Source organism: Mobula birostris, chromosome 20 (assembly GCF_030028105.1).
Source record: "Mobula birostris isolate sMobBir1 chromosome 20, sMobBir1.hap1, whole genome shotgun sequence".
In the NCBI taxonomy this organism is placed as follows: domain Eukaryota; kingdom Metazoa; phylum Chordata; class Chondrichthyes; order Myliobatiformes; family Myliobatidae; genus Mobula; species Mobula birostris.
Genome location: NC_092389.1, coordinates 14,318,335 through 14,341,350, shown reverse-complemented (window position 1 = coordinate 14,341,350; position 23,016 = coordinate 14,318,335). Strand labels below are relative to the sequence as shown.

General features: G+C 43.2%; 1 protein-coding gene across 1 annotated transcript in view; it reads right to left on the bottom strand.

Moving 5' to 3' along the window:
• Positions 1-447: 447 nt before the first annotated feature.
• LOC140185064 (out at first protein homolog) overlaps positions 448-23,016 on the bottom strand; it is a 36,181-nt gene continuing 13,612 nt past the window's right edge. Inside the window, exons 2-4 of the mRNA XM_072238302.1 lie at positions 13,512-13,646; positions 12,212-12,392; positions 448-5,079 (exon numbers count right to left, since the gene is read on the bottom strand). Of these exons, the coding sequence (XP_072094403.1) occupies positions 4,814-5,079; positions 12,212-12,392; positions 13,512-13,646 (582 nt within the window). The 3' untranslated portion in view covers positions 448-4,813. The remainder of the gene's footprint in view (positions 5,080-12,211; positions 12,393-13,511; positions 13,647-23,016) is intronic.

The window sequence follows — 23,016 nt, the reverse complement described above, 5'->3', positions numbered from 1 at the left end:
CCACAGAAGCACTTTTCAAACACTCTAGTAATGTACTGTGACATCTTCCTCCAGTACTGCTCAGCTGCTGTAGGCACACATTTCAATTGGGTGCTTCGGGCTTCATTGATCCCTGCAGCCTCCTCACGGCCTACACTCACCCTTCTCATTCAACTCCTCATCAACAAAGGGCAGCATAGTAGTATATATTATTAAAGAGCCAGTGACCTGGGTTCAATGCTGATACTGCCTGTATGGAGTCTGTACATTCTCCCTGTGACCACATGGGCTCCCCTCCACGTGCTCCAGTTTCCTCCCACAGTCCAAAGATGTATGGATTAGTGGGTGTAATTGGATGCTATATCTCCAAGTAAATAAAAGCCCAGGTCAGTCTCCAGACTGAGTATGGGAATCTGAGGGAAGAAATGAATGACGAGTGCAAGATACTGAAGAGGAAAAACATGGAAAGTCAGTGAATAAAGTCATCTTTTATTTTTAAAACACATTAATACAAAAATAATTTGTTAGGAATTCTGAAACACTGAACCAAAGGCACTTTTGTGAGATTTCAGTTATTTAGGTGAAGGCTTTTTCATGCTGCAGACCCCCCTTAACAATTTCCCAGAACCACACGACCCCTCCTACAAGACTCCATTAATATTCTCACTGATACCACGGCACCTCCAGGAGGTTTTGTCCAAGGCTCTGGTGTCTCCACGATATCACCTCTAAAGGTAGCCAATCAAAGCAGGCACAGGCCTAATGACACGTTGCTGGCTCAGACCCTCTAAAGCCCCAAATTGGGCAATCGTGAACACGTTCACACCTGAAATAGTAATATGGATTGTAGTGACATCAATATAATCAGCTTCTACTCTAAAAAGATCCCTCAAAGAGACAGCTACAACACACAAAACGTTCACTTGAAACAGTGTCGTTCCTTCAGGACCTTGCAAAATGTTGATCAATAGCATCCAAGACCAGATTATCCAAACTCATCTCCCAAAGAGAAGATGCGGAATTAGAATTGGAGAACTGTCACCATGTCCAATTGGTCAGGGAACTGGGTTCGACTAACGACACTGTCCCTTGCTGGGTCTTGGCCACTTAATGGTTCAATAACTGGCAGTTTCACCAAAACGAGGCACTGCCTCACCATCTCTCCTATGAATCTCCACTAGTTATCACATTCACCTTGCTGTTTCCAACCAGAAGACAAACAGAATTGACATTTAGAAGCACAGAGTGAGCAACAAAAATATAATTTTAGCTGCACAACCTGGGAACATGTTGTTTTAGAGCAGGGGTTCCCAACCTGGGGTCCATGGCCCCCTTGCTTAATGGTATTGGTCCATGGCCTTTAGAAGGTTGGGAACCCCCGTTGTAGAGTATCAGACATGGTTCAAGGAGTTGAGGCCCAGCGTCAATTCTCATACAAGTCACAGATATTCTGGTTGGAATAACACATACAAAATGCTGGAGGAAGTCAACATCTATGCAGGGGAATATACTATCGAGAGTTTGGGCCGAAATTCTTCATCAGGATGGCAAAGGAAGGGGAAGGAAGCTAGAATAAGAGCAACACACAAGAATAATCTGGCTTAGACCATAAAATATAGGAGCAGAATTAGGCTATTAGGCCCATTGAGTCTGCTCTGCCATTTCATCATGGCTGATCCAATTTTTCCTCTCAGCCCCAATCCCCTGCCTTCTCCCTATATCCCTTCAAGCCTTGACCAATCAAGAATCTATCAACCTCTGCCTTAAATATACATAAACACTTGGCTTCCACAGCTACCTGTGGCAACAAATTCCCCAGATTCATCTCTCTCTAGCTGAAGACATTCCTCATCTGTTCTAGAAGGATGCCCCTCTATTCGGAGGCTGTGTCCTTTGGTCCTAGACGCTCCCACCATATGAAGCCATCCCTCTCCACATCCACTCTATAAAGACCTTTCACCAGTCAATAAGTTTCAATAAGGTCACCCCTCTTCCTTTCCAGAACTGATGGAGGAAGGAAAGGAAATTGCCTTTTAAACTCACGAGCGAGCATAGGCCATCAACTTTTTGCTGTTGATGTTTCTGTAGCAGGCAATTTCTTTTTTACGAGGTCGAGTTGCTAGCTCGACGCTCAACCCAGCACGGATGGAAAGTGTGCCTGGGGAGCCGGCTGGGTTCGAACTCGGGAGCCTTCGCTCCGAAGTCCGGCGCTGATGCCACTACGCCACCAGCCGGCGTACTCCTGATGAAGGGTCTCAGCCCAAAACATCAACTGTTTATTCTTTTCTACAGATGCTGCTTGATCTGCTGAGTTCCTCCAGCATTTTGTGCACGCTGCTCTGGGTTTCCAGCATCTGTGGAATCTCGTGTTTAATACTCTGTCTGGCACTTTAAAAAAATATATAAAATGTTTAGGCCAGGAACTCTCATTTAGTTATCTGCTGTGAAATGCCTAGAAGCCAAGAGGTTATTGAAGTAGTGAAGGGAATGTGCTTGTGTGCAAGAGCTTACCCTCTTTCCACTGCACCCTCACTAGTTTGTCCACACGCACGCACACACACCCTCGCCTCAGAAAGTGCATGTGTCAGTTTAAAAGTAGCTCAGTGCAGTTGCTAGGATCTTTGGTTACTTTGTCTCATTAAATTTCTACTTTATATCATTTTCCTAAGAAAAAGTATCAATTAAAAACTCAATACTTTGACAATATTCTTTACTTCCAGGCACCTCCCTGACTTCCTTCTTACAATGAATAAATTCTTTAATTTGAAAACAGAAAAAACTTTGGATGCTGGAGATCTCAAATTAAGGCTGTAGTACTTGTTAATCTGACCTCACTCTTCAATCTCCGGAAATTTTGGCTAAATTTCACAGGATGGAGACTACTTTAGTTGGACTCAGGAGCCTTCTTTTTGTGGAATTCGGTAAATAAAGATAGGTATACAAAATGGAGACCACCGATTTAATTTACTGTCATGAATTAAGTAATTGGTGAAAATATGGACCCCCCCCCCTCCATTATTCCAGTCAATAATTTGAGCTTCAAGACAGACAGGCTGGTCCAAGGAGGAAGGCGTGCAAACAGGATCATATTTATTCACTTGGGAAGATCAAATAATAAGACTAGGTGGAACTCCTGAGTTGGGGAAAGGAGGTACTAATCTGAATTTCCTTTCCTGCATCTCTGTACTGAGATAGCTTTACCTTCTCTGGCAGATTAAAAGAGGATACAATCTTCTAATGTCAGAGCAAAGGAGCATCTTATTCAAACTGCTGGTTGCTCCTGTATTGGGTAATAATCTCCATGACTGTTCTCAGTGGATCAATAACTGGAATTCTGGTCAAGCCATCAACTTCACATTCTTGTACTACTACACTGCATCAGCAACAGCACTAGTAGTTTAGTGGTTAATATTTAAAGCTCTAATAGCTGTGGATTCAATTCCTGACCACTGAATTAGTAAGGGTGACTGCACTGTATGTTTTATGTAAACTAATAAACCACTGGTCATATTATAGTGAAATGGTAAGAAAATCTTTTGAGTTGTAAGTTTACCCAACAATCCAAGGCACATCAGGTACAGAATGAAGTGCACTTCTAATGTTGACCCAATAAAGGGATATTTCCACTACCACTCATTAAAAGGACAGTGAGAATGGTTGAGAGGATCATAGGGGTCTCCTACCATCCATTGGGGACATTTTTCAGGAGCTCCGCATGTACGGGGCCCTTAGTACTATTAAGGATCCCACCCATCCATTCAGCATCCTTTGACTTTCTACCATCAGGCAGAAACTACCATACATAAAAACAAGAACAGCCAGGAAAGGGAAACGGTTTCATCCATCAGGCCACTAGGCTTCTGAATCCCTGGCTGCAAAGTATCACTGGTTAAGCTATTCTGTACCCTACAATGTTTAATTTATGCACTTTAGTTTGTTTATTTATGTATAATCCATCTGTAGATTTCATCCTTACTTTCATAAGTTATTATGTGTTATGTGTACTACTGTGCTTTACACCCTGGTTTGGAGAAATGTCGCATCTGACGGTATACATGTATATAGTTAAATGACAATAAATTTGACTTGACTTTGAAAAATGTTTCAGAAAATGTCCATGCAGCCAGTCGCTGGTTTCTACCATTCAAAGGCTGAATGGGCCAACCATTCTTGTGGTCAACAAGGAGCCAGTTCTGGATAAAATATCAGCAATATTGGTAAAACAGGGCATTGAAATTATCACCACTTAACAAACTCCTAGAACACGGAGATTTCTTAAAATATAGCATTAGTTAATTCAAACTCTCCACAAAGTAAACAAGGCAATCCCTTGTGGAAAGGTTATTGGAAAAACAAATTCAATTTCTGAAAAATGGCTCAATGCCAAAATCTGCAGTCCTTCAAAAAGCACAAATAAAGCTCAGTTTACACATTCAGGGTCTCTGAAGATTCTTCAAACTCCAAAAATTTAAAAAAAATCTTTCTTGAAATGTAAAAGATGCACCAAATGTGGAAATAGACCTACCACAGAACAAGTCCTTGTACCGGAGACAAAGCCCAAACCTCCAAACTCCAGTAATCCCGCCAATCTCAGCCCCCAGCTTCAGCTGAGTGCCCAAGAGCTGGATTTGTTCCCTCACATTGAAAAAAAAATCTAATCCAAATACATCATCCCACATGGACTCATTCTGAAACTCTGGGATCTTCCCTCAATGATCACAACATGAGAGCTCTGAAACTGGTTGCCAGTTTATGTTTGGCACACAACTAGTTATCAGGTTTACCCCAAACCCCTCCCCATCAAATATGAGCAGTGGGTGGGGAGGGACAGGGATTAAGTGTCCTCATCCCACAAACACAACTGTTTCTGTGGAACATAGAAATCAAACTGGGAACATTTCTGGCAGCTTTTGATGCCACACTTGTAGGTACTGGTTTTGCCAGCAGCATCTTTTGTCCGACAGTATTTCAGGAAGCACGGGTACCATTCCACACACAAGGAGTAGCGGCAGATGCAACCCTTCCACCATTCCCGACTGGCCCGGCATCGTGGAACGTCTTCAGACACGCGGATTGCTTCAAAGATTGAACTGTCAACACCTGAAGGTGTGGTGAGTGGGGGGGGGGGGGGTGTTGGGAGGTGGGAGGGAGCAAAAACAGAAATAGATCAACCAGGAGTCATAAGCACAAGAGATTCTGAAGATACTGGAAATCTAGAGCAACACACAAAATGCTGGAGGAACTCAGCACATCAGGCAGCATCTAAGGAGGGGATCAGACAGTGGCAGAGTCCCTTCATCAGGACTGGAAGGGGGCAGGAGCCTAAAGAAGGTAGTAGCGGGATGGGGCTTGATCTCCCTTCCACATCCACCCATGTTCCCTTTCACCTGGTCTCACCAATCACCTGCAAACGTACTCCTTCCCTCCCCCCCACCACCTTATTCTAGCTTCAGCCCAATTCCTTTCCATTGTTGATGAAGGTTCTCAGATCAAAACGTTGGCTATATATTCCCCTCTATAGACACGTCCTTTCCAGTGTTGATCATAAGACCATAGGAGCACAACTAGACCATTTGGCCCACTGAGTCTGTTCTGCCATTTCATCATGGCTAGTCCATTTCCCTCTCAGCCCCAATCTCCTGCCTTCTCCCTGTAACCTTTCATGCCCTGATTACTCAAGAATCCATCAACCTCTGCCTTAAATACACCCAATGACTTGGCCTCCACAGATTCACCACTCTGGCTAAAGGAATTCCTCCTCATCTCCACTCTAAAAGGACATCCCTCTATTCTGAGGCTCTGCCCTCTGGTCCTAGACTCGCCCACCATAGGAAACATCCTCTCCACATCCACTCCATTGGAGCCTTTCAACATTCAATAGGTCTCAATTAGATCCCCCTTCATTCTTCTGAACAACAGAGAGTACAGTCCCAGAAACATCAATCGGTCCTCATATGGTAACCCTTTCATTCCTGAAACCATTCTCATGAATCTCCTTTGAGTCCAAAAAAGGGCCCAAAACTGCTCACAATATTCCAAGTAAGGCCTTACCAATGCCTTATAAAGCCTCAATATTATATCTTTGCTTTTATATTCTAGTTCTCTTGAAATGAATGCTAACATTGAATTTGCCTTCCTCACCATCGACTCAACTTGCAAATTAAACTTTCGGGAATCCTGCACGAGGCCTCCCAAGTCCCTCTAAACCACACATTTTAAAAAAAAAATTACTTTCCATTTAGAAAACATTGTAGGCTTTTATTTCTTCTACAGAAGTACATGATCATACGTTTCCCAACACTGTATTCCATCTGCCACTTCTTTGCCCATTCTCCTAACCTGTCTAAATCAAAGTCCTTCTGCAGCCTCACTGTTTCCTCACTATCTGCCCATCCACTTGCCTTTGCATCGTCTACAAACTTGGCCACAAAGCCATCAATTCTGTCATCCAAATCATTGACATATAACATATAAAGAAATGGTCCCAACATTGACCCCTGTGGAACACCATTAGTCACCGACAGCCAGTCAGAAAATGCTCCCTTTATTTCCACTCTGCTTCCTGTTAATCAGCTAATGCTTTATCCATGCAAGAATCTTTCCTGTATACCAAGGGCTCTTAGTTTGCTAAGCAGCCTCATGTGTGGCATATTGTTGAAGGCCCTCTGAAAATCCAAGACGACAAAATTCACCAATTCTCCTTTGTCTATCCTGCTTGTTATTTCTTCAAAGAATTCCGAAGGATTTGTCAGGCAAAATTTTCCCTTAAGGAAACTATGCTGACTTTGACCTATTTTATTATGTGCCTCCAAGTACCCCAAATGATGACGTCGACTCAGTTCCGAGAGGCCAGCGTCGGGCATTTTCATGCTGTACAAGGCGCGGTTCGAAAGGCTGTGTGGGACGCCACTCCTCGCAGACATTTCGCAGTATTATTTTACGAGGCCGAGTTGCGAGCTCAACATTAACCCAATGCGGATGGAGAGCGCGCACGGGGGCGGTCTGTCACTCGATCGAACTCGGGAGCCTCTGTTCTTGAGCCTGGCGCTGATCTCACTGTGCCACCAGCCGACCCCAAAACCACATCCTTAACAATTGATTCCAACATCTTCCCAACCACGAAGTCAGGCTTACTGGCCTACGATTTCCTTTCTTCTGACTCCTTCACCTCTTGAAGAGTGCAGTGACATTTGCAATTTTCCAGTCCTCCAGAACCATGCCAGAATCTAGTGATTCTCGAAAGATCATTACTAATGTCTCCACAATCTCTTCAGCTACCTCTTTTAGAACCCTGGGGTGTAGAACCTTGGTCCAGGTGACTTATCTACCTTCAGACCTTTCAGTTTCCCAAGCACCTTCTCCCCAGTAATAGCAACTGCCCTCACTTCTGCCCTCCAACAGTCTCGAACTTCCAACATACTGCTAACGTTTCCACAGTGAAGACTGATGCAAAGTACTTATTCAGTTCTTCCACCATTTCCTTGACTCCCATTACGACCTCTCCAGTATCATTTTCCAGTAGTCTAATATTTACTCTCTCTTTCACTCTTTATATATCTGAAAAACAATTTGGATTCCTCCTTGATATTATTGGCTAGCTTACCTTCATATTTCCTCTTTTCCCTGTTTATGACTTTTTCGTTGCCTTCTGTTGGTTTTTAAAAATCCTCTAACTTCCCACTAATTTTTGCTCTATTATATGCCCACTCTTTGGCTTTTACATTGGCTTTGATTTCCTTGTCAGCCACAGTTGTGTCATCCTGCCTTTAGAATACTACTACTTCTTTGGGATGCATCTATCCTGCACCTTCTAGATTAACTTTGATCTTTGTTCTCCTCTCTTATGCCTCTGTAATTTGCTTTATTCCACTGCAACAATGATACATCTAATTTTAGCTTCTTCCTCTCAAATTGCATTTTAATTAATTCCATCTTTAACAATCACTGTCTCCTAGGGGTTCCTTTACCTTAAACTGTCTAATCTATTCCGGTTCATTGCACAGCACCCAATCCAGAATAGCTGATCCACTAGTGGGCTAGTGTGCTCAACCACGATCTGCTCTCAAAAAGCATCTTGAAGGCATTCTACAAATGCTCCCCTCTCGGTATCTAGCACTAACCTGATTTTCCTAATCTACCTGCGTATTTAAATCCCCCATGCCTACCGTAACATTGACCTTTTTAAATGACTTTGCTATCTCCTGTTGTAATTTGTAGTCCAGATCCTGGCTGCCGTTCGGAGGCCTGTATATAGCTCCAATTAGGGTCTTTTTATCCTTGCAGTTTCTTAACTGTACCCCGCAAGGATTATACATCTTCCAATTCTATGTCACCTCTTCTAAATGATTTGATTTTATATTGTTTTTTTACCAACAGATCCACTCCACCCCTTTGCCTAAGTGCCTGTCCTTTCGACACAACGTGTATTCTTGGTAGAAGGACTTGGCCCAAGATGTCAAATGTTTATTTCCCTCCACAGATGCTGCCTGACTTGCTGAGTTCCTCCAGCATCTGAGTGCTTGGCTCAATTAGGAGTCAATCAGCAGCTAGAGGTTCCCAAGCAAGAGCGTGCATTTCTAATCCCGTCTCTTATGTCTCTTTCAGAACATCCCAAAGCACTCTACAATCTATCCAGTACATTTGGAAAGGGTGTTGTGATGTAGAAAATGCAGTGACTAATTTATACATAGCAAGCCTTCATAATCAAATTTCTGAGTTCAAATTTCAAAGTAAATTTATTATCTAAGTGTGTATGTGTGTATATATATATATATATCTCACTATATACAACCCTGAGATTCATTTTCTTACAGGCAATCACAGTAAATACAAGAAACACTATTGAATCAATGATTCCCAACGAGACCACACCTCAAAAGGATGGACAACAACCAATGTGCAAAAAAAAAACTAACAGCAAATACAGAAAGAAAAAAAAATAATAGGTTTAGATAGATAGATGTTCAGAAGAAAAAATGAAGATTTTTTGAAGGAGAGTCCATAGAATGTGGGAACAGTTCACAGATGGGGCGAAAGAAATTATCCCTTCTGGTTCAAGAGCTTGATTGTTGAGGGTTAATGACTGTTCCTGAACCTGGTGGTATACAGACATCCCACCCTGCAAAAACTCATTTCAGGGAGGTAGCACCACCATTTCAGGGAGGTAGTACCCCCACCTCCCGCAACCCCATATCCCCGCCTCCCCCGGTCGACCTCCAAGGGTGTATGTAATACTTTGTTTAGTGATTTTGTCTAATCTGTAAACCAAGTTGGGTATATGCAGAAAATGTGACATTAAAATATGTACATATATTACATTATAATGTTTATTTTATTACAACTTTAAGCAAGTCTACAGGGAGTCTGGCATCATCACATAGGACATCAATAGAGTAGCTCCTTAGCAGCTAGCCAGCTAGTTTAAATAACGTTAGCTACGCTAATGAACGAATGACACCTGTTAAACTCACCTCAACATGTCTTTTACATTTTAACCCACCATGGGCAATAGAAAAGTCACTGTTGCAAACAGTGCAGCGAGCAACACTGTCATTATTTTTGAGGTCTACTGTAAAGCCCGCCCACAGAGAAAACTGATAGGTCTACTTAGCACGAAGAGAGACCAATCAGGATGCTCGCTCTCTCTCCCTCTCAAAAAAAAAATCGATTTGCGGGATATTGTATATAATTTCCAGGCATCAAGGAGCCACTATCAATATGCGAGAGACTCCCGGAACTTCCGGGAGAGGTGGGATGTCTGGGTATAGGCCTTGAAGCTCCTGTATCTTTTTCCTGATGGCAGCAGCAAGAAGAGAGCATGGTCCTGACGATGGATGCTGCTATCCTGTGACAGCACTCTGTGTAGATGTGCTCAATGGTGGGGAGGGCTTTACCCGTGATAGACTGGGCCATATCCACCACTTCTCATAGCCTTTTCTGTGCAAGGGCATTAGTGTTTCCGTACCAGGCTGTGATGCAGCCAGTCAACATACTCTCCATCACAGATCTATGGAAGTCTGTCAAAGTTTAGATGTCATGCCAAATCTTCGCAACTTCTAAGGAAGTAGAGGCGCGGCTGTGCTTTCTTCAGAAAGACACTTACATGCTGGAGCCAGGACAGATCCTATAAAGTGATAACACCAAGGAATTTTAAGTTGCTGACTCCCTCTACCTCTGACCCCCTATTGGGGACTGGCTCATGGACCTCTGGTTTCCTCCTCCTGAAGTCAATCATCATCCCTGTGGTCTTGCCAACATTGAGTGAGAGGTTGTTGCTGAGGCACCTTTTAGCCAGGTTCAACAATATGATAATGGCTCAGTCATTTTTATTTACCAGATCACCAGGGATAACTCCTTTGCTCCTCAGCAAAATGATACCACTGGAGCAGTTTCTTTGTTAAACATCTACTGGAGAGTAAAGATAGCCTCGTTTAAACTATCGTGGCTGAAGAACTTGCCCTTCAGCAATGTAGCACAGCCACGGTACGAGTCCCTGTTGTTCATGATGGACAGAGGGATAAAGGCATAAACATCCCACAGGTAGAAAAACAAATGGCCAATAGGCCCATCAAATAGACAGATATCCTTCAATGTATGTGCTGTGCTTGTGCTGCGTATGTTTCACCCCCTCGGCCCCAGAGGAATGCTGTTTTATCTGGCTGTATTCCTGTATGTTTGAATGATAATTGAATTTGAATGTTCTAAAAAGCATCAACATAAGTGAACATATTAATATACTTAAAAGTAAATTATATTAGCAGCAAATGAATGTACTCAAACATATAAACAATGACTAATTTTGAAATCACAAGGTATGCTTTTGTGAATACAGGCAGCTCTTTACTGGAGCAGAGCCCAGCCGGGAGCCACGTGACTCCAAAGGGTATGAAACTGATGACCTTGTTCAGAAAGGCAACAATTGGTTCCTCAAACTGTACACATACATATTTATTTTAAAAAAAAACAATTCAAGATGGTCTCTGTGACAACAGGGTGAAAAGGCAAACCCACAGATAACAAGGACTAGAGATACACCCTACATTTTGTTTTAAAAGCTGGGAGTATAACTGGAACCATCTGCCTCATTGGGAATAGTTAGAAAGTCCTACAGCTTGGGAATAGGTCATTCGGCCGCACATCTCCACCAACCAGTGAGCACCCATCTACATTCATTCCATCTCCCAGCACTTGGCACCTTGCCTTTTACATCTTGGCAATTGAAGTGCTCGGTAACTCAGCTCCCACCACTCTCTCTTGCTCTGCATCCCAGCACTCTCTGGGTGAAAAAGATCCCCTCCAAGTATTTATTATTTATTTATTTATTGAGATACAGCATAGAATAGCCTCTTCCGGCCCTTCAAGATGCGCCACCCAGCATCCCCCAATTTAATCCTAGCTTAATCACAGGGCAATCTACAATGACTAATTAACCTACCAACTGGCAAGTCTTCAGACTGAGAGGGGAAACTGGAGCACCCGGAGGAAACTCACGCGGTCACGGGGAGTACGTACGACCTCCTTACACACAGCAGTGGGAATTGAACCTGGGTCACTGGTACTGTGCTAACCATGCTGCCCCCATCTCATCCCTTACCCCAGATCTGTGTCCTTTTGTTTCTTTCACTCTTGAAATGGGGAGGGGATTGCTGAAGTCTACCCCATCTGTATTTCTCATAGCTACTGGGATAGCATGATAGCAGTGTGCGTGATGCTTTATTGCGCCAACTGTAAGATTGGGGCTCAATTCCCGCTGCTGTCTGTAAGCAGCTTGTACGTTTTTCCCATGACCGCGTGGTGCTCCGGTTTCCACCCGTGTCCCAGAGGTGTACAGTTAGGGTTTGTAAGATATGGGCGCCGGAAGTGTGACGAGACTTGAGAGCTGTTCCCTGTACATCTCGGACTGCGTTGGTCAGTGACGCAAACACCACATTTCACTGTTTCAATGCGCATGTGACAACTGTAAGAAAAAGACTTTATATACCTTAATCAAGTCCCATGTCAACCTCCTGTGCTCCAAATAAAAACTAGCCTCTGCAATCTCTCCATAATAATGAAATGTACTATCCTTCTGCATCTTTTCAAACATCATCAAATTCTTCTTACAGCACAGCGACCAGAACTGCACGCTGTACTCCAGCAGGGGTCTGAGCCACGTTGGACAAAGCTGGTGCCCAACCTCTCCTGCGCCGTTCCTTCAACTTTCTTTCCCACTTCTTCCACCAATTTCACCAACCTGAGTTTATCCAGTGTTTCACGTCGCTCTCTCTTGCGTAGATGCCGTCTGTGGCCTCTGCACAGACATTGTGTACATGGGCGCTCAGCTGACTGGCCTTGCTGTAGTTCACTACTACGTCCATGTATAAATGCTCGAGCCCTCGCTGCTCCTCTGCCACGCGCACCGCTCTTGGATTCTTCTGCAATGAAAGAGAAAGCATTCGGTGCTGATGACACAGGAAGAGCAACAGTCACGTTTCAACAACATCAGCAGAAGTACTGCAATAGCTAAAATGAAGGCTTGAGAAGTTAAACTACAGAATATTGCATTGAAGATTTTCCATGACAACCAATCCAATTCTTCTGCCCACATTACTCATCCGGTCTAATCTCACCTAAATGGGAGAGAAAATGGGTTGTGAAATCTTCCCTAGGGTGCAGTCAGGATGCTTTCAATAGTTTCCATTACGAGCAATACCTACATACTAACATTTGTGAATCACACATTTGGACTCAGCTTCTCGATCCACTCTCCCTTTTCCTTTTCCCTGCAAAAATGGACAATGTCACTGTTTCCCCCCATTGTACTCCATTTGCTAGATCATTGTGCATTCACTTGAACTATCTCATCTCTTTTGTGGCCTCCTTGCATCCTTTTCACAACTTTCCTACCCAGCTTGTGTCAACAGAAAATTTAATAAGTTTCTCTGGCAACTCCTTCCAAGTCATTTATGAATTGTAAGCATTTGTTGTTTTCACAATTCCTGTGGCACACACTTGAATTTTACTAACTGGAGAAATACCCATTTTGCTTCTCTTTGTTTCCTGTTAGACAGTCAGTCTTTTATCCACCCTAATTTGTATACTGCAGAGATTTTATTTACCACATCAGCCTTTGATGCAACACCTTATCAACTGCCTTTTAGGAGATATACCACCTTCCCTTTATCCACAACACATTACTTGTTAAAAGCATGGCAACAGATATAATCAAACATGATCATTAAATAAATATTAACTGCCCTGCTGTAACACCTTTAATAACAGGTTCTGACATTTTTACAAGAGAAGCGGTGATTTACAGACCCATCTCCAGCTCTCCACTCCCACCCAGTGATTAGAGCAACAGGCTTTTCTGTTCAATTACTCCAGAGATGAGTGAATGCATCTTATTCTCACAGCAACATGAAATCGTTCACAAAATGCCTCAGAATATCACTTCACAAGCCCACACGGAGGAGGAGAGAAGAAACTGTAGGAAAAGAGGTAGTGAAAATGGTTAAAGACTCCCTCTGGCTTTGTGTGGAACCATGTCTCACCTGTCGAAGTTTTGCCATGGATTCACTGGGAATAATTTCATTCTTGTGAAGCCTGGTGATGAAACACAGACCCTGAAACTGTGTTTGACCTCGTTCCATCTCCCCCAAGATCAGGGAACGGATAATCTTCACTTCCTATTACAAGGAGAATGAAAATGAGACAAGTATTACCAATATTGTGGAAGAATGCAGGACAAGAGTCCACATGATACTCAGATCATCGACACTCTTCTGTTATCCGAGTTTTCAAGTCAAATTGAGATACAGGTACAATGAAAAACTTGCTCGTCAGATCTGCAACACTAGCCCAAGTCCAGCAAGACCCACTGAGGGAGTCAAAACTGGATGATTTCATAACAAAAAGAAATTCATGTTGTATATCCCCAAAGATAATTCAGAACACAACGATGACTGCAGGAGTCCTTTCAAAATGTACAGTACCTTCCAAGCTTTAGAGACAGATCACTACCACATCTATTTCTTCTTCCTCCCAACCTTTCCATAATACACCATAACCTTACCCCTCAGTTTACAGCATACAGTAACACCTGTGACAACAATATAAAAATGATTTCAGGACAATTGAAATCCTTGCCCAGATGATGGCGCCAGACACCCTACAAATTCCATCAACCTCAGGCTCATTGGTCCAGAGGAATTTGTTTAATAGTCAACTACTTTCACGCTCCACCGTCACTGCCACTTTAACTCCCTCAGTAGTTTCCATCACCTCATCTTCTGACTTGACATCTTGATGAAAACAAAATTCAGAAGACCAATCAGATGCTCGAAATCTGAAATGAAACCAAAAAAATGCCAAAAAGACTCAGCAGATCAGGCAGCATCTGAGGAGAAGGAAACACAAAGTTGATTTTCAGAGCCAAGGGGCTTCAACTCAAAACATTAACTCTGCTTCTTTTTCCACCAGTACTGCCTGACCTACTGTGCATTTGGACCACTATCTGATTTATCCCACCCTCCAGCAACATTGGGAATTCACTTGACACTCACACAGTGGAAGAACTCAGCAAGTTAAATATAACCATTTGACTCACTGAAATTTCATTAGTGACCCTCCATCACTCCCAGACTCGGAGAAGTTAAAAGATTAACATGCAACAAATGCTCACCTTCGGGGCAGCTCATTAGAAAGTTGTAGATTTGCAATCAAGAAACAGAAAGATCATGTTCCTGAAAACAAACCTCTGAGGAAGCAGACTTTAATCATTCTCTTGCTCAAATTATGTGTCACATTTTGAAATCTGTCCAGGTCCCTTATATGTAAATAAACCACTTCCTGTTGATAAGCATGTACAAGCATAAAATTAAACCATGTTCAATCTGGAAAGTCCCTATGGATCTCTGCTGGAGCCAAAAGAAAGACAAGCCACTTGAACAAGGCTCAGCCTCCACTGAATATTCATGCACAGTTTAGATTTCAAACAGATTAAAGTGGTAACAGCGATAAGATTGAAAGACAGCGACAGGTGGAAAGATGAGTGTTGAATAATAGGTCAGTGTTTTCCGATGCATTTCCCACCATCCCTATCTGGAAAATTAGCAATTCCGACATGACTAATTATATTTGATTTGTTCAGAAAATCTGAGTGACAGTCACTCAAGCCTGGTATTAGATTCCACTCAACAAAGTGGTTTGGAAAAATTTGATCACAAGTTAGCTTGGACGTGTATGGGCCAAAAGGGCCTTTTCCATGCTGTACAGCACAAACCCAGGTTTGGGAAGCAGAACAAATATCCAGGCTGATATTTCACTGCAGTTCTGAATACCATCACCTTTCAAAGGAGACATTAACCTCAGGGTTGGTTTGCCCTCTCGGATGGGCATTAAACACCCCATGGCATTTCAAAAGCAGCATGCCAATCTTCCCAGTGTTGCTCATCCAACACCATCATGAAGAGATTTATGGGTATTTGTTGGATATTATTCTGTACCCTTTGCTGCAAAGGACTGAACTCTGAAGTGAAAAGCAAGAAATGAGTGGGATTCCTCATTTCTTTGAAGATGCAACAGCATTAGCATGATCATACTGAATTACCAAAATTGCACTTCCTTGAGAAGGTGCAGGACTTATTCTCTTCAGGGCACATTTGTGTTTAATCAGATATCAGAACCCAATGCTAACCACATTGGATGGATGCATTGGTTAGTTTTTCACAAGCTGGTTGGGGCCTTTGCTTACACAAAAATAATAGTCTTGCCGAATGGTTTCAGCCCAAAACGTCAACTGTACTTCCCGCGCCCCCCCCCCCCCCACCCCCAGGTGCTGCCTGGCCTGCTGAGTTCTTCCAACGTTTTGTGTGCGTTGCTCGGATTTCCCGCATCTGCAGATTTTCTCTTAATAGTGACAGATTTAATTTCAAGATTTAACGTCAGTGAGAACTGATTGTGGACTTCTGAATGGTTGAGACAAAGGAACAGACACCAGTCCTCAGGGGGATCAGAAGTGGAACAGTGAGCAAATTCAAGTTCTCTGAGGTGTCAATATCCCTGAGGATCTTTCCTGGACCTAACATATCAATGCAGTTACAAAGGAGGCACAACAGGGGCTATATTTCATTAGGAGTTTGAGGAGATTCAGTAATGTCACCAAAAACGCTCAAAAATTTCTACAGATATACCATGGAAAGCATTTTAACTGGCTGCATCACTGCCTGGCACAGGATCAAAGCAAGCTGCAGACAGCTGCAAATTTATTATCATTCTATTATTATGTATTGCATTGTGCTGCTGTCGCAAAGAGAAAAATATGCCAGTGATATTAAACCTGATTCTGATGAGAAGAAAAATGAACTGAACCTTTGTGTTTCTGTCTTAACATTAAAGGCCTCACCGGTGAAGCAATACGAACACTCTTCTCCCACTGCTGAGAGAACAGTTTTGAGCTTTAGTCACTTTTAAGCCGTGTGTGCCAAATAGTTTTAAGCTTAAAGCTTTCAGAAGTGAAGCCGAGCATGGAGACGGGAAGACTGCAGGCAACTGATGGGAGAGGGGCAGGCAGCCAGCGGAGAGGGAGATGAGATGCAGCAGCTTCCTGACACTCAGTGGGTTCTGTTTCACCTTCCAGTTTCCGGATGACTTGCTCCCTTACTGCGGAAGAGTAGGGATACAGCACCATTGCGATTCCTAGTTGTTTCCAGCTCTAAAGGTCAGACCATGGCAAAAAGCCAATTTGACTTGTCCAGAGAGTTTTCCTCTGTAGTTCCAGGTCACGTGCTGGTGTTCATGTGACACAGGGTCAGGCAATGCTTCACTGCATTCAAGTTTGTGTGCCAAGCACCCATTTACACAATCCAGGTTTATTGTGGGTCTTCGACCAGAATGTACCTGAGAATCAACAGCTTAGGCTTGGTGGCAAAAGACAGACTGAATTAGAGTGACCAAGCTTTAGATCTGAACTCGTGCAAAGGAAAAAAACTGTTGGAGGAACTCAGCAGGTCAGGCAGTACCTGTGAAGAGAAATGGACAGTCAACATTCTGCACTGACACACTTCATCCTAACTCATGATGTTCATCTCAAAGGTAGACTCTCGGAGCAGCTGAATTTATATTGCCTACTGCATATCCTGTAATAAAATCACCAGCTCCTGTGGCCAAATGGTTGTACATCGTCACACAGCTCACCCCATCTCCCCATCAACAGTCTCTGGCCAAGCTTTCTCTACATTGCCGATATTTCTGAAGGCACCCTGGGCGTCCCCTCGCACTGTGGAAGGAGCACAGAGAGCTGGACAGCAAGACCATGTCACGTCCGATGAACGTGCTGCATCATACTGGTACCGTTCTGCGGGCAGCGGAGCTGGTTGAGACGTGGTAATAGGGAAGAGATTGATGCCTGTGAGCTAGGAGAAATAATAAACTAGACACACACACAAACACAAAATGAAAGAGGAAAATGATATCGCCGACCGCTATCCCTGAGCTGAGAACTCTGCAGTACTCCAGCGGGTGGAGTCGTTTGCATTGTCGTGAACTGATTAATGAAAGGCCTGGACATATGCAGACCCAAAGCTGGCCCCTGGAATTCTCCACCAGATGTTTGGAATGTTGTTCCGGAGAAAACTCGCAACCCACAGGGAGGTGATTCTGGCTGTGATCAATTTTCAGTCTGTGAATCACCGAGTTTCTCACCATTTCCCAGTTTATTTCCATTCTCCAGCCCAGTGTTTTAATGCCCCCTCCTCTACTGGAGGGGCTCCAGCGTTAACACGGCCCACTGTGCTACAGTTCCTTGTATCCCTTCCTCCCTATACGAGTGGCTGTCTGCCCCAAATTAACACATCATTATTTTATTGACTCTCCACAGCCCAGAAGCTTTCTTCTGCCCTACTCAATCACTTCTACTTGAAGTACCGTCACCTGAGGTGAAGCATCCAAGAACCTCTACCATTCTGGAAGTGTAACATGAATGCAAAGTGTAGTTCGAGTACAAGGCAAATTAATAATCAGGAATTTAACTCTTCAAGCCATGTTCCTGCAGGATGCTTCTTCCTCTCTAGCATTAACCCTGAAAGGCCTGGCCTGCATCAAAGCAAAAGGGCCAGGATGTGATATTTGAAATCTGACGACCCATTCCTCATTGTGGTTAGACAAGAGGGAAGCAAGGAAAGCTGAAGAGCCTGATCACGTGAGCCAGTGCATCCCCGAACCAGCTGACTGGTGGACAGCAGGAAACCTTTATCTGAACCCGAAATGGAGATGCCTTTTCTCTCCGCGACTTATTTGGAATAGTAGTGTGGAAGAGTCTTGCGGAACAGACTCAACGGGCAGAATGGCCTAATTCTGCTCCCATGTCTTTTGCCTTATAAATAGCATACTCAAGGAGGAAAGCATTAGTAATATTGACTGGTGCCAGATTCAGTTGACAAAGGCAATGTCCAATATAATCTGTCAGAGTTTTTCCCCTCCACAGCCACACAAGAGCATGGAAAACACTACCAGCGGTGGTGATAGGAGCAGACACATTTTGGGACATTTAAGGAACTCTTAAATAGGCACAAGGATAGAAAACTTGAGGGCTATGTGGGAGGGAAGGGCCAGATTGACCTTAGAGTAGGTTAAAAGGTCAGCACAACACTGTGGGCTGAAGGGCCTGTACTGTTCCATGTTGCAATATGGTAATGATCAGTCCAATAACCAAAAGGCCACCTTGCCATGGGAAGGACGTGATTCCAGGACAATCTCATTACAGCAAATGAATGCTGATTGGTAGTTATTCTTCGAGAAAGCTCTTTTAGGGGTGGTCAAAACAAACTAAATACCAGCCATGGGATAATGGATCAGTCTCCCTAACAATCAATGGTAGCTTGCTTATTTATTTATTTATTGATATAGCATGGTAACAGATCCTTCTGGGCCAATAAGCCCATGCCACTCAATTGCCTTACTAACTGGACACATTGGAACGTAGGAAGTAACTGGCGCACCTGAGGAAATGCGCAGTCACAGGGAGAACGCACAAAATCGTTACAGCAGTGGAATTGAACCCTGGTCACTGGTTGTGTAATAGCATTACTACGCTGCTCTAAGCTGGTTTCTTTTCACATGGCTGGGTTTCGGGACAGAATTGTCAGTGTCTGCCTTTGGTGGCCTTGGAACGAAGAGTGCCGATTCTATCCAGGGTTTCAAAATGGAGAAGACACAAAGGCAACCAAGGAACAGATTGATCAGTGAAGTGAAGTGATGGCGGTCTCGAGGAAGGAAGTGGAAAGGTTTTAAGGAGGGGTTTTCAGCGCCCAGGTGCAAAGCACCTGGAGCCACCAATCAGACGACTCTCTGAAGACAAGCCAAACTGTTCACTATGGTACTGACTCTGACCAAGGTTCAGACACCAATATCTGCACCATTTCTTTAAGCAGCTTGAACTTATCAAGACAAATTGCCCAACATACTCTAACTCTTACCAGTCTCTCATTGTCCTTCCTCATAACCCCCTTTCCTAGAACATTGACAGCTTATTTCCTGGAACACATACCAACACACTAACCAGCTGGGCTTCCATATTTCTGATTGTTTTTTCATTCACCAGGTTGAAGAATAGATTGCCTCTTTACTCTACCTAACATCTTAACATTTTGCTAACACAAACAGGTACATGGAGAGGCGAGGCTTGGGTGCATATGGGCCAAATGCAGGAAATTGGGACCAGTTGGATGGCACCATGGACTGGTTAGCCTGCATCGTACAATATTGCTCTATGACTCTAGCTGAGAGTGCTCCTTGGGTTTAAGAGTTGGGGGGGGGGTGAGGGGGAATCACTCGATAAGAAACAGATGTACAATTCTGAGCTTACAGAACACACTTAGCAATCTAGCCTCCCTCCTGCACAGCAGGATGTTGGTTTAGAAAACTCATCATTGCCTCCTCGAAGGCAAATAGGGATAGACAATAAAGGACACCCACATCCTGCATATTACAAAGAACTTGAGAACCAACCTTTTCCAAACATTTTGGAACACTTGAACACTGGAGATTCTGCTGATGCTGGAAATCTTGAGCAGTGCACACAAAATGCTTGAGGAATTCGGCATTTTTAATAAAATGCCATTGTTAAGTCACAAAATGATAGGTAAAGTGCTGAGCTGTTGATGCTGAGTAACTAAAATTCTGGTTACCCTCACAGCCCATCACTTCCCCGGTGCCCTTCCCTCCTTCCCTTTCTCTCATGGTCTACCGTCCTTTCCTATCAGATTCTTTCTTCTTCAGCCCTTTATCTCTTCAACCTATCAGCTCCCAGCTTCTTACTTCATCCTCGCTCGCTCCCCCACCCACTTCCTTTCCCTCACCAGGCCTTGTCCATCACCTGACAGCTTGTACTCCTCCTGCTCCTCACACGTTCTTACTCCAGCTTCTGTCCCCCTTTCCTTTCCAGTCCTGATGAAGGGTCTCGGCCCAAAACATCCACTGTTTATTCCTCTTCATAAATGCTGCCAGACCTGCTGAGTTCCTCTAGCATTTTGTGTGTGTTGCTTTTGGAGTACTTACCAATGACAGTGACTCTAACCTCAACCCCCGAGCTTCTCGTTACTTCTGTTCCACCAGACCACCAATCAACTTCCCAGCTCTACTTCCCCCTTCCTCTCTCCCCGTTTCACCTATCATCTGCCACCTTGTACTTCTTCCTCCCCTCCCCCCACCTTCTTGCTCTGACTTCTCATCTTTTTCTCCAGCCCTGAAGTGTCTCAGCCCAAAATGCCGACTGTTTACTCTTTTCCACAGACGCTGCCTGACATGCTCGGATCCAGAAGCAGTGATGGGCATGGAGTGATTATTCACTCGCACCCGTGCAGTGAATGCCTATGTAAGCATCATGCTGTGATCTTTCCTATTGCCAGACACAGTACAGTAACACCTCCTGTACCATTGGCCAGAAATCTACAGAAGCATTGACTAAAACAGATGTACATTTCAGCTAAGAAAATTGCTCCATGTTTTGGATATTTAAACATGATTTTAACATGAATCAATGCATTAATATATTTTAAAAATGCAGATAGAAAGAGGAATTGGATTGGCTTATTCCCTGAAGTTAATTAGGCACCAGAAAACTTCGCTCTTACAACATCAAAGTTGTCTAAATACGAGGAAACTTCCTCAAATTTCCTGCCCTTAATAACTTGAACTCTCCACAAGAAAAAAAATCCCCACAAAACTCTACAGCAACCCGACTTGATAAGCGGACTAAATCTGAAGCCTTAAACACACTAATTAAATCAATCCCAGCAGTTAAATTTCAAAACTACATCAGCAGAGCTCTTAACATTAACGATTAACTACAGGTCACAAGCAGACAAGTTTTACAATACTCAAAAATATGTACATTAGTGTCCCTGGCAATTCCACTCAACATCACAAAGTCACTTTATAGAAAGATCAAACACTCAGAATTCTATTGAAAGCTACACAATAAAGGGTTAATCATCTAATTAAAGAACAAAATGGCTAGCCAACTTGTTACACATTAACAATCTAATATATTATAAAGTACGAGATTAATACACAAGTTATACAGTAACAGATCAATGCTCTACAAAAAAAATTACCCTATCAGAAAATCTTGAGCGTGGGCAAAAGTCGTGAGAAGTTTTGTCCTATCTCGGTGGGAGATTGAAAATGTGGTTGAACGGTGCTACAACAAGTCAATGTCAACAGAACCAAAGAGCTGATTACTGAGTACAGGAGGAAGAAGCCCATGAGCTAGTTTTTATTCGGGCATTAGAAGTGGAGAGGGCCAATAGCTTTAAATTCCTTGGTGTTGACTATCAAAGGATCTGTCCTGGGACCAGCACACAAGTGTCACCATAAAGAAGTTGCTCTACTTTCTTAGAAGTTGGCATTGATTCGTCACGTTACCGTAAAGGTTGACATACCCTTGTAGATTAACTGTGTAGAGTATCCTGAGTGGTTGCATCATAGGAGTGGTATGGGAACACCAATGCCCAGAAACCAAAAGACTCTGAACTGATCCTATGACCTACAGACTCACTTTCAAGGACCATTTACAACTTGTGTTCTCAGTGTTACTTTTTCATTTGCAGTTCAGCTTCTTTGGCTGCTTATAGTCTTTCACAAATTCTATTGCATTTCTTTTTTTTTAAAAAAACCTGCAAATGTTTGCAAGAAAATGAATCTCGAGGTAGTATATGGTAACATATGGTCTTGATAATAAAGTTACTTTGAACCTTGATCCCACTGATTAGGAGGAAGTTACAGCTGTCACCTGATGCAGCCATGTTGGGTTTTTTTTAACTAAATCTGAATCTAAACATCACAGCAGCTCAACACACCAATCCAGATTTTTTTTTATATATATATTATATATATAAAAATAAATAATAGTTAAGTTAAATTAGTGCAAAAACAGAAATTTTAAAAAAAGTAGTGAGGTAGTGTTCATGGGTTCAATGTCCATTCAGAAATTGGATGGCAGAAGGGAAGAAGCTGTTACTGAATCATTAAGGCTCCTGTAACTCCTTCCTGGTGGCAGCAATGAGAAAAGCACATGATCCGGGTGATGGGGGTCCTTAATGATGGACGCGGCCTCTTTGAGGCATCACTCCTTGAAGATATCCTGGATACTATGGAGGCTAGTGCCTGTGATGGAGCTGACTAAATTTACAACTCTCTGCGGCTTACTTTGATCCTGTGTAGTAGCCTCCCCCCTAACCCCCCGCACCCAATACCAGACGGTGATGCAGCCAGTTAGAATGCTCTCCACTGTACATCTGTAGAAATTTAAGAGTGTCTTACATTCCCCTAAACAGGCTGCAAACAATCCTCCCACTCGTTTGCAGGGAAAAAAAGAAATGCAATAGAATTTATGAGAAACTATAAGCAGGCAAACAGCCAATGTGCAAAAGAAGGCAAACTGCAAATGGAAAAAAAGTAATACTAAAAACATGAGCTGTAAAAGAGTCCTTGAAAGTGAGTCTGTAGGTCATAGCATCAGTTTGGAATCAGTTGAGGATTTGAGGACATGGATGAGGG